At 41.8% G+C, this 12,243-nt stretch overlaps 2 protein-coding genes across 3 annotated transcripts in view; one reads left to right on the top strand and one right to left on the bottom strand.

Annotated features, from left to right (window-relative positions):
- LOC138852395 (insulin-like growth factor 1 receptor) overlaps positions 1 to 12,243 on the top strand; it is a 448,761-nt gene that overhangs the window by 295,811 nt on the left and 140,707 nt on the right. The window lies entirely within an intron of this gene.
- The window catches only part of LOC138852426 (putative molluscan insulin-related peptide(s) receptor), a 59,059-nt gene that overhangs the window by 41,972 nt on the left and 4,844 nt on the right, over positions 1 to 12,243 (bottom strand). Inside the window, exon 3 of the mRNA XM_070083082.1 lies at positions 4,768 to 4,805. Coding sequence (XP_069939183.1) covers positions 4,768 to 4,805 — 38 coding nt within the window. The remainder of the gene's footprint in view (positions 1 to 4,767; positions 4,806 to 12,243) is intronic.

Raw genomic sequence — 12,243 nt, 5'->3', positions numbered from 1 at the left:
GATTCCTTATTAAGATGTTGGAATGCTGTTCTGAGGTTTGCTAGGTGCCCATATGCTACAGCAGTTATTTGGTTGATGTGCACTTCAGGAGATGTGCCTGGTGTTATACTCACCCCAAGATCTTTTTCCTTGAGTGAGGTTTGTAGTCTCTGGCCCCCTAGACTGTACTCCGTCTGCGGTCTTCTTTGCCCTTCCCCAATCTTCATGACTTTGCACTTGGTGGGATTGAACTCCAGGAGCCAATTGCTAGACCAGGTCTGCAGCCTGTCCAGATCCCTTTGTAGTTCTGCCTGGTCTTCGATCAAATGAATTCTTCTCGTCAACTTCACGTCATCTGCAAACAGGAACACCTCGGAGTCTATTCCTCCCGTCATGTCGTTCACAAATACCAGAAACAGCACTGGTCCTAGGACTGACCCCAGTGGGACCCCGCTGGTCATAGGTGCCCACTCTGACACCTCGCCACGTACCATGACTTGCTGCTGTCTTCCTAGCAAGTATTCCCTGATCCATTGTAGTGCCTTCCCTGTTATCCCTGCTTGCTCCTCCAGATTTTGCACTAATCTCTTGTGTGGAACTGTGTCAAATGCCTTCTTGCAGTCCAAGAAAATGCAATCCACCCACCCCTCTCTCTCTTGTCTTACTGCTGTCACCATGTCATAGAACTCCAGTAGGTTTGTGACACAGGATTTCCCATCCCTGAAACCATGTTGTCTGCTGTTGATGAGATCATTCCTTTCTAGGTGTTCCACCACTCTTCTCCTGATAATCTTCTCCATGACTTTGCATACTATACATATCAGTGACACTGGTCTGTAGTTTAACGCTTCATGTCTGTCTCCTTTTTTAAAGATTGGGACTACATTTGCTGTCTTCCATGCCTCAGGCAATCTCCCTGTTTCGATAGATGTATTGAATATTGTTGTTAAGGGTACACATAGCGCCTCTGCTCCCTCTCTCAATACCCATGGGGAGATGTTATCTGGCCCCATTGCCTTTGAGGTATCTAGCTCACTCAGAAGCCTCTTCACTTCTTCCTCGGTTGTGTGCACTGTGTCCAGCACTTGGTGGTGTGCCCCACCTCTCCGTCTTTCTGGAGTCCCTTCTGTCTCCTCTGTGAACACTTCTTTGAATCTCTTGTTGAGTTCTTCACATACTTCACGGTCATTTCCTGTTGTCTCTCCTCCTTCCTTCCTTAGCCTGATTACCTGGTCCTTGACTGTTGTTTTCCTCCTGATGTGGCTGTACAACAGTTTCGGGTCAGATTTGGCTTTCGCTGCTATGTCATTTTCATATTGTCTTTGGGCCTCCCTTCTTATCTGTGCATATTCGTTTCTGGCTCTACGACTGTTCTCCTTATTCTCCTGGGTCCTTTGCCTTCTATATTTCTTCCATTCCCTAGCACACTTGGTTTTTGCCTCCCTGCACCTTTGGGTAAACCATGGGCTCATCCTGGCTTTTTCATTACTCCTGTTACCCTTGGGTACAAACCTCTCCTCAGCCTCCTTGCACTTTGTTGCTACATATTCCATCATCTCATTAACTGGCTTCCCTGCCAGTTCTCTGTCCCACTGAACCCCGTTCAGGAAGTTCCTCATTCCCGTGTAGTCCCCTTTCTTGTAGTCTGGCTTCATTTGTCCTGACCTTCCTGCTCACCCCTCCACTTGTAGATCTACTGCATATTCGAAGCTTAAAAACCACATGATCGCTGGCCCCAAGGGGTCTTTCATATGTGATGTCCTCAATATCTGCACTACTCAAGGTGAATACTAAGTCCAGTCTTGCTGGTTCATCTCCTCTCTCTCTTGTAGTGTCCCTTACATGTTGGTACACGAAGTTTTCCAGTACCAACTCCATCATCTTAGCCCTCCATGTATCTTGGCCCCCATGTGGCTCCAAGTTCTCCCAATCGATTTCCTTGTGGTTAAAGTCACCCACGATCAGGAGCTTTGCCCTGCATGCATGAGCTCTTCTGGCCACTGCAGCCAGTGTGTCAACCATCGTTTTATTGCACTTGTCATACTCTTGCCTTGGCCTTCTGCTGTTCTGTGGTGGGTTATACATCACTGCAATTACCACCTCGGGACCTCCAGAGTGAAGGGTTCCCACTATGTAATCACTTTCTTCTCTGCTGTCTCCTCTCTCCAGCTCATCAAAATTCCATCGGTTTTTGATCAGCAGTGTCACTCCTCCACCCCCCTCCTGTTCCCTCTGTCTTTCCTCAGGATCTGGTATCCCGTTGGAAAGATGGCATCTGTTATCGTACCTGTAAGCTTGGTTTCTGTGAGAGCTATGATGTCCGGTGATGCCTCTGACTCTTTCGTGCCACTCTTCCCACTTATTTGTTATTCCATCAGCGTTTGTGTACCATACCTTCAGTTTCCTTTCCAACACTGTGGTTTGGGGGGCCTGTGAGGGTGGGAGACCTGGTAGCATACTGTGGGATTCTATAGCTGGGTGTTGGGTGGAAGCTGTGGGTATGGATTGTAGTGTGTGTTGGGATGGTGTGATAGGTTGTAGGGTTCTGAGGATAGTTGTGTGCGCGCGCTTGCCCTTGCTGCTCTGTACCTTTGTACTTTCTCTAACTTCTTGATGTGCTTGACCAGGTGTGGGTTCCAGACTGGTGCTGCATACTCCAGTATGGGCCTAACATACACAGTGTACAGTGTCTTGAACGATTCCTTATTAAGGTATCGGAACGCTATTCTCAGGTTTGCCAGGCGCCCGTATGCTGCAGTGGTTATTTGGTTGATGTGTGCCTCCGGTGATGTGCTCGGTGTTATGGTCACCCCAAGGTCTTTCTCCCTGAGTGAGGTCTGTAGTCTTTGTCCACCTAACCTATACTCTGTCTGCGGTCTTCTTTGCCCTTCCCCAATCTTCATGACTTTGCATTTGGCTGGATTGAATTCGAGAAGCCAGTTGCTGGACCACATGTCCAGCCTGTCCAGGTCTCTCTGCAGTCCTGCCTCATCCTCGTCCGATTTAATTCTTCTCATCAACTTCACGTCATCTGCGAACAGGGACACTTCAGAGTCTATTCCTTCCATCATGTCGTTCACATATATCAAAAATAGCACTGGTCCTAGAACTGACCCCTGTGGGACCCCGCTCGTAACAGGCGCCCACTGTGATACCTCTTCATGTACCATGACTCGTTGCTGCCTCCCTGTCAGGTATTCCCTTATCCATTGCAGTGCCCTCCCTTTTACGTGCGCCTGATCCTCCAGCTTCTGCACTAATCTCTTGTGGGGAACTGTGTCAAAGGCCTTCCTGCAGTCTAGGAAAATGCAATCTACCCACCCCTCTCTCTCGTGTCTTACTTCTGTTACCTTGTCATAAAACTCCAGGAGGTTTGTGATACAAGATTTGCCTTCCATGAACCCATGCTGGTTTTCATTTATAATCTTGTTCCTTTCCAGGTGTTCGACCACTCTCCTCCTGATAATCTTCTCCATGACTTTGCACACAATACATGTCAGAGACACAGGTCTGTAGTTTAGTGCCTCGTTTCTGTTTCCTTTTTTAAATATGGGGACTACATTAGCTGTCTTCCATTTCTCAGGTAGTTGCCCAGTTTCAAGGGATGTGTTGAAGATTGTGGTTAGAGGCACGCACAGCATCTCTACTCCTTCTCTAAGGACCCATGGGGAGATGTTGTCCGGTCCCATCGCCTTTGAGGTGTCAAGGTCACATAAGAGCTTCTTCACCACCTCCTCAGTTGTTCGTATGTCATCCAACACTTGTTGTTATATTCCCTCTTGAAGTTCCCTTCTGTGCTGTCTTCCCACAGCTCTTCCTGTCTCTACTGTAAAAACTTCCTTAAATCTCCTGTTCAGCTCCTCACATACCTCCTGATCATTTCTTGTGAGTTCTCCACCTTCTGTCCTTAATCTGATCACCTGGTCTTTGACTGTTGTCTTCCTCCTGATGTGGCTATACAACAGTTTCAGGTCAGTCTTGATTCTCGATGGTCTGTGTGCGTGTGCGTGTGTGTGTGTGAAGAGAGATCATTTATAAACCTTCCTCTGAAACTTTTCTTTGATAGCTGCAACATAACACACAGGCATAACACTAGACATAAAACCCTCTTTAACATTCCGTGTCTGACTCAACCTAAGCAAAAACTAAATGTGCATAAAAGGTCCTAAGATCTGGAATTCATTGCCTGAAGTATCGAAAGATCCCCTGTCTGCCTACTATAATAAAAATAGCAATATGCTATGTCAAAGAAAACTGGTTCATCCAATTCTGTCCCTGTTCTTCCAGCCTTCCTTCAACTCTCATAAAAAAATGGTAACACATCTTGTCCATTGTATTTCTATTGAAACTAAGTAACTTCCTTATCTTCACCTTCTCTTTTCAATCACTCCACAAAACTGAAGATAACTGAATCAGTTTAAGATAACAAGTCATACTTTTAAAATTGTGCCATTTGTTTATCAGCTAACTTTCTTATCGTCCATTTGACTGTAGTTAACTATATAAGAAATCCTACTTGACAGTCTGTCTAAATCTCAAGTAACATTTAGGCATTAGGATTAGTGTCCAAAATGCCTTGTAACTAGTGGCTTTCTTTAGTGCCTACCAATGTTATATTACATTCAAATTCAAAAACTTTATTTCTACACGATACATTTTTCAGTACAGAAATGGCTGACACTTGATATGCATGTAGAAAGCCACGGTTATGTACAGCATAAAGAAATAAAATTTTTTTATTATATATTCACATGCAAAAGAAAACAATCACAAACACACAATACATACCTTTTCTAATTGCTCTATTTCACTCCTTCGAGTTTGACCTGAAAAAAAAAATGAATGCTGTTATGTAAAGATATGGAGTTTGGGATATTGGCAGTTTGGAGAGGTATGTTATATATCTTTTTATATGCTTCTAAACTGTTGTATCTGGGCTCCTCTGCAAAGACAATGATTATGTGTTAGTGAGGTGAAAGTGTTGAATGATGATGAAAGTATTTTCTCTTTGGGGATTTTCTTTCTTTTTGGGTCACCCTGCCTTGGTGGGAGACGGATGACTTGTTGAAAAAATTGAGTAACTGAATACCTTTTATATACACTGAGATGCTGGGAGCAGTAAGGGCAAATTTACATTTGAGCTTTCAGGGGGCCGTCAGGCAAAATTCGTAACTCGTTTGTTTACCGTCCGATTTTCTCCAGTTTTGGTGCACAAGACAAAGTGTTTTCACTCTTTCTTGAAAATATTATCAAAAATATACCTCAAACAACAACTGAGAAGAGACTGATTTACTGAAAATGCCCTTGTGCCCGAAGTCATTCTTATATGGGGCTACGTAAGGTTGTTTGGACACTTGGTGCCGAGAGAACAATGCTAATACTAATTTTGACCGTGTTCTCGCCTCGAAATAACTTATCGTTATTTCACAAAAAAATAAAGTTTGTTAGTTTCTGGAATATTGCAAAAAAATCTGCCCTTTACTCCCACATAACTCCCAAAGTATTTGGAATATTTCCAAAAATTTATCGGTGAAAATAAGAGAAATCATTATTCTACAATGTCTGTGAATATTATTCCATTTAATTAAGTAATAAAGGAAGCACTTCGGACTTTAGGTGAATAAGTTACTTCCGAGATATCGGCCGGGAACGCCGGCCAGCCCCCGTCTCAAAAAAAAAAAAAAAAAAAAAAAAATAGCGAAAATCGCGTTTGTTTGGGTGTATTTCTTAGTAAACTGATGTTCTAGTGCAGTTATCCTCTTCAAAACACCGTTTTCTCTTACTCAGAGACCAAAGAATACAACATGGAGAGGAGTAACTCATTATTTATCGAAATATTCCCGATAATCTTTCGTCATATTATGGCCTATTTTATTCAATCTAGAGTATATAACATGTTTGTATGTTATTTATCGTGTTTATTATATCATATTAGATCAATTCTGATAGACAAATAAGCCGTAGAGTTGATATATAAGTGTAATAATGAGTGATTTCTGCTGGCATTCTCGGGAGCAGGAACACTGCCAAGCGTTCCCGTCTGGTTCCTGGTTGTCTCTAAGTCTACGGATAAGCCCCACCTACTGTTTTATGATGCCAAATAGTCAGTTATTATATTAGAAAGAATAATGCAAGAAAAAGCGATAAAAAACAAGAAAAAAATCCAAAAAATATACGGGCCGTGAGCAGACTCGCTACCCACATCGCCGTCACCATACCTGATATAAATGACTATAATTTCTTGTAGATACGTCGTAGAACATTCATTCTGGTACCATTGTGTTGCCAAAGAGTTGAGCTATTTTTCAGTGTAACTTAATTTCCATATTTTTTCGATTTTTGGATGAGCGCGAGCGGAAATTTGCCCTACAGCCCCCTTCAGGAATAGGATGCCTTCAAGCTATTGCATGTAAAATAAATCTAATTTATATTAATGTTTAAATTCATAAAAAAAAAATGTTTGAAAGCACTCTTTATTTAGATCCAGATATGAAGATCACTCTTATTTTTTATTACTACCACATGGGTCATTTCTCACTAAGGCTGGGTGACCCAAAAAAGAAGAAACACTTACATCATTCACTCCATCACTGACTTGCCAGAGGTGCACCTACACTACAGTTAAAAAGCTGCAACAGCAACACCCCTTCTTGAGAGTGCAGGCACTGTACTTACCACCTCCAGGACTCAAATCCAGCTTGCCGGTTTCTCTGAATCCCTTCATGTTACCCTGCTAACACTCCAACAGCACGTCAATTCATAAAAACTATGTTTCCACTCCTATGGGGGGAGGCACAAATACAGATATTTTTTCGTCCTAATTATCTAATTTAAATTAAATTTTTACTGTGATTTAAACAGCTTTTGAAACCTGCATGCTATTATTATGAAGACTGCCTTGAAAATTAAAATAAAATTATTGGCTGTTTTATGGGGTATTTTTCAATACTTGTAATGCAAAACTGGGTTGATAGAGACAATGTTCTAGTTGATCTCATAGGAAAGATAAAAGCCACGTTATTAAAATCAAATAAAGTGCTAAACCAACAAGAGTCATGCAGTGCTGTGGGGCAGAAAATAGTGCCAGGCCTAGAAACAGCTAGGTAGAGAGGGGATCAGAGGTGAGGGGAAGAAAGGGCTGTGTGTCAAAGTTCGTACAGTAAAGCAGTTGCTGACAAAAAGTCAAAAAGTGATTGTAAATCAAAGGCAGGGCAGTCTGCAAGAAGGAAAGATAAGGTAAGAGCAGTAAGGCGGTGGCATTGGCAGCGTTGGTTTACCTGCAAGCTCGCTTGTAAACTGTACAGTCCACAAGAAATTTAAGAACCGAAACAAGGACCCGACAAACTTCACAGACAGGAACAGGGCATCGTTCCATGACATACCCATGGGTAAGGCAAGTATGGCTGATGTTGAGATGAGAGAGCGCAGTCTCCCAAGTACGGCAATGGCGGTAAGAAGATGGCCACAAACCTAAAAGCGGTTTAATAGAGAGCAATTTGTCATGGTGCATGTTCGACCACCATTGTTGCCAACAGCAGTGAAGATAGGCAGAGATGACTGTAAAATAGTCCCTGAATGGAATACTTCTATAGAAACCGAAAGATCACATACCACTGACCGCACAGCAACATCCGCTTGTTCATTGCCCTGCACAGCAACATGTCCAGGGACCCAACAGAAAACGACATCTTTGGTTTTGCTACCTACTTGGTGCAAACAAAGCACTGAGGGAATCTGAAATTATCACAAATGCCCAAGGAGACATATATGTAATACGGAGCAGCACTATGAGGATGGCATACAACTCCGCGGTAAAAATACTAGCCAAGTCCAACAAATGACCCTGGACAACAGTCAGGGAACACCACAGCGAACCCAACACTGTCAGAAGATTTAGAACCATCTGTATAAACAGCAATGGCATGAGCATGTAACCGGAAGTGATCAAGAAAGAGAGCGAGAAGCAGCCTTAGGAAGGAGAGCCTTGGTGCAAGGCAGTAGGGGAGAACAGACACGAACCATCGGAACATCCGGAGGGGGAAGGGAAAAGGCAGAAGATACGTAAACACACAAGGGAGTTAACTGGAGAGAAGACCAGAGTGAGTGAAGACAGAGAAAATGGTCGAAGTAAGCAGGGACGCCAAACAAATAACGGGCTTCTACTAACGTCATGATAGTGAGCAAAATAATGAAGGTAATAAGCATCATGATGATCAACTAAGGAAGGAACATTCGCCTCAACATAGAGGCTTTCAACAGGGGGTGAACGAAAGGCACCAAGGCATAAACATTGACCCTCAATCGATCCATCAATTTTTATTTCCTTGCAAGATTACATTGATTATGGCAAATTACTTTAAAAATGAGAATTTTTATTCACACCAAAAAATAGCAGTGCATCAAAGCCACTATGTATTAGACATGCCTAGGCATTACGGGCAGAAGTCATTTCCAATGCTTCAAAATCATCTCTATTTCTGTTTTACTATCAAATGACTACTTCATGATTTCAATACTACATATCTAGGCCCAAATGTAAAACGTTGAAAGGGTTAATGTTTTACAGACTACTTAATACTACAGAAATTGAACATAGTTTGCTTAATTGTAGACGAATGGTTCAGAGAACCGACACGTTTAATTTATCAACGTGTTGGTTCTCTGAACCATTCGTCTACAATCCTGTCAGGCACTAACTTCTTGGAATCTTAATACTTGGGAATTCTTCACTTGCCTAACCCTTGGGCACGACCTACTTCCACATTGAACAAATGTGACACTACCTATGTCTGCTGCACCTCTCCTGCCTAAGGTACATAAGCTACTTCTCGGTACATATACTGTATTCTATTCAAGATTGATGGACTGACCACATCGACTCAAGGTTGAGGGACTGATTACCTCATTTTTCTCCTGTTCTTCACGATTCTCCTTTGTATGAACTGATGAAGCCACTGTATGGTGAAGCATTTCCTCAATAAAGATACCCAAGAGTTGCACATGTGTCTAATTTATCATAGTTTGCTTAAGTTGTACATTGTTTATTTATAGTACACAGTAATTTTACTCAAATTACAATAATTTCAATATTAAATATTGAAATTATATTATGGGAATATAACATTTTGAGTTGTTGAAAATAGTTTACAATATGAGAATGCTACAATTGGGTAGTAATGTTCTGGGTAGGTATTTATACTACAAGGTAGTTTTAATCAATGAATGAACTTTGGGCATCATGTTTTGAAGTTTTAAGATTTAGGTAATTGGGAGATTTTTTGGTGAAGTTATATATTGTGTATTTAGTTTAGGGTGAGTAAGTGGTTTTTGAGAAGTGCCTTATATTGATTCACGAAATCATAATGACACGATTGCAAACAAACCATACCAGTGGCTAACGTGACAGTCTGGAGTTTTGAGACTGACTGCGGGTTCTAACCCTGCCAGCGGTATGGTTTGTCTTAAACTGATGTTCAAAATGGGTTACTTTAGTATTTACTGGTAATGAATTCCAAATTTTGGGGCCTTTTATGTGCATAGAGTTTTTACACAGTATGATATGGACAGTGGGTACATCAAAAAGAGATCTGTGTCTTATGTTAAGGTTGTGTGATCTGTTAAGGTTGGTGAGAAGTTTGATTGTAGGGTTTATGTTTGAGTGTAGTGTTCTACATATGTAGTAAGCACATAAGTATGGACGTTCTTTATGGTGAGCAGTTTTAGACTTTTGAATATTGGTGGAGTATGCTGTTGGGAATTTATCATCATTCTGACTGCAGTCTTTTGCTGGGTTATTAGTGGCCTTAAGCGATTTGTTCTTGTTGATTCCCATGAAAAAATCCCATATGTGAGATAAGGGTAGATGAGTGAATGATACAGTGCAAGGAGAGCTGATTGTGGAACATAGTACCGTATCTTTGATAGCATGCCTACTGTCTTATAGAGATTTTCTTGAAAATTTGTTGTGTGTGTGTCTGGAATTTGAGGCTACTGTCAAGGTGGATTACTAGGAATTTTCCCTCTAAGTCTTGTGATGGATGATCCATTTAGTGTTATGTTAAATGGAACATTTGCAGCTCCATTTCCAAACTGAATGAGATAGGTTTTGTCAGTATTGAGGGTAAGCTTATTAGTCATCATTCAGATGGATATTTTTGGCAATTCAGCATTAACAGTGTTGGCCAGTATAACTGGGTTTGGGTGAGAGAAGACATATGTAGTGTCATTTACAAATAATATTGGTTTGAATAATTGTGATGCATTCGGTAGGTCACTGATGTAAATGAGAAAGAGGAGTGAGCCAAGGACACTTCCTTGTGGAACACAGACTGTAATTGGTCGAGTGAGAGAGTTTGTTCCATTTGTGTACACATACTGGCTTCTGTTACTAAGGTATGACTTTAGGTAGTTGAGGGAGTGCCCTCTTATACCATAGTGTGGTAATTTCATGTGCAGTAAATCATGGTCGACAGTATCAAAAGCTTTACATAAATTAATGAAGATTCCCGGTGGGACTTCTTTCTTCTCAAAAGCAGTGTATATTAGTTCTAGCATGTGCATAATAGCATCATTTGTGTTTTTATTATTCCTGAACCCAAATTGACAGGGGTTTAGTATGCTGTGTGAGACAAGGTAGGAACAGATCTGTCTATGATTAATTTTTCAAAGATTTTAAAGAACAAAAGTAAGTTAGAAATTGGTCTATAGTCATGCGAGTCATGGTGACCCTCGCTATTTTGAGAAATGTACAAAAAGCTTTTTGTACATAAAAGGTGGTAAATTATTTGTCTCCTGCCTTGTTTTTAAGGGTGTTGATAACCGAGACTTCTGTTGGGTTGGTTGGGGCTAGGAATAGTGTATTCGGGTAGGTGCCCGTGAGGTAGTCTGTTAGTTAGTTTAATATGTTTATAATGCACCCCATACCCATCCTGTGGGCGGTAGTCAAAAGATTACAGAGGTACATAATGGGTCCAGGGACTGGACTCCAAAGTTTTGATAGCTGAGCACGTTAGAGGTAATGAACTCACAATTTACGAAGGTAATGAACTCACAATTTACAAAGGTAATGAGTTCCAGGTAGGTCTGGTCACAATCATGACAAGTTACAAAGGCATTTACAGATTACAGAGGTACGTAATGGGTCCAGGGATTGGGGCCCCAAAGTTTTGATAGCTGAACTAGGTACAAAGGTAATGAGCTCAAGTTACAAAGGTAATGAATTCTGTAAGAATGGTTACTTACGTTTATACATGGCTACAATCATGAACAAATTATAATGTAATGAGCAATTCACACTTCCACACCCGGTCACAACTGTAATGAGTTATTGGTGCAAATATTGATTGTTGAGTCACACACACACTCACACACACACATACACACACACAAGGTGACAGAAGTAAGACAAGAGAGAGAGGGGTGGATCGACTGCATTTTTTTGGACTGCAAGAAGGCCTTCGACACTGTTCCTTACAAGAGGTTACTGAAAAAGATAGAAGATCACACACACACACGTGACGAGGTGTCAGAGTGGGCGCTTGTGACAAGCGGGGTTCCACAGGGGTCAGTCACACACACACACACACACAAAGAAGACACACACACACGTCACTCAAGGAAAAAGATCTGGGGGTGAGTATAACACCGAGCATATCTCCTGAGGCGCACATAAATCAGATAATTGCTGCAGCATACGGGCGCCTGGCAAACCTACGGATAGCGTTCCGATACCTCAGTAAGGAGTCGTTCCAAACTGGAGTATGCAGCACCAGTTTGGAATCCACACCTAGTCAAGCACGTCAAGAAATTAGAGAAAGTGCAAAGGTTTGCAACAAGACTAGTCCCAGAGCTACGGGGATTGACACACACACACACAGACATGATAACGACATATAAAATACTGCGCGGAATAGACAAGGTGGACAAAGACAGGATGTTCCACACACACACACAATTGGAAGTTGAAGACTCAGATGAATCAAGGGATGTTAGGAAGTATTTCTTCAGTCATAGAGTAGTCAAGTCATGGAATAGTCTAGAAAGTGAAGTAGTGGAGGCGGGAACCATACATAGACACACACACACACAGACACACACACACAGATGATGTGAAGTTAATGAGAAGAATCAAATCGGACGAGGATCGGGCAGGACTACAAAGAGACCTGGACAGGCTACAAGCCTGGTCCAGCAACTGGCTCCTTGAATTTAACCCTGCCAAATGCAAAGTCATGAAGATTGGGGAAGGGCAAAGAAGACCGCACA

Source organism: Cherax quadricarinatus, chromosome 8, assembly GCF_038502225.1.
Source record: "Cherax quadricarinatus isolate ZL_2023a chromosome 8, ASM3850222v1, whole genome shotgun sequence".
Taxonomy (NCBI): domain Eukaryota; kingdom Metazoa; phylum Arthropoda; class Malacostraca; order Decapoda; family Parastacidae; genus Cherax; species Cherax quadricarinatus.
This window is presented reverse-complemented; position numbering and strand designations above follow the sequence as displayed.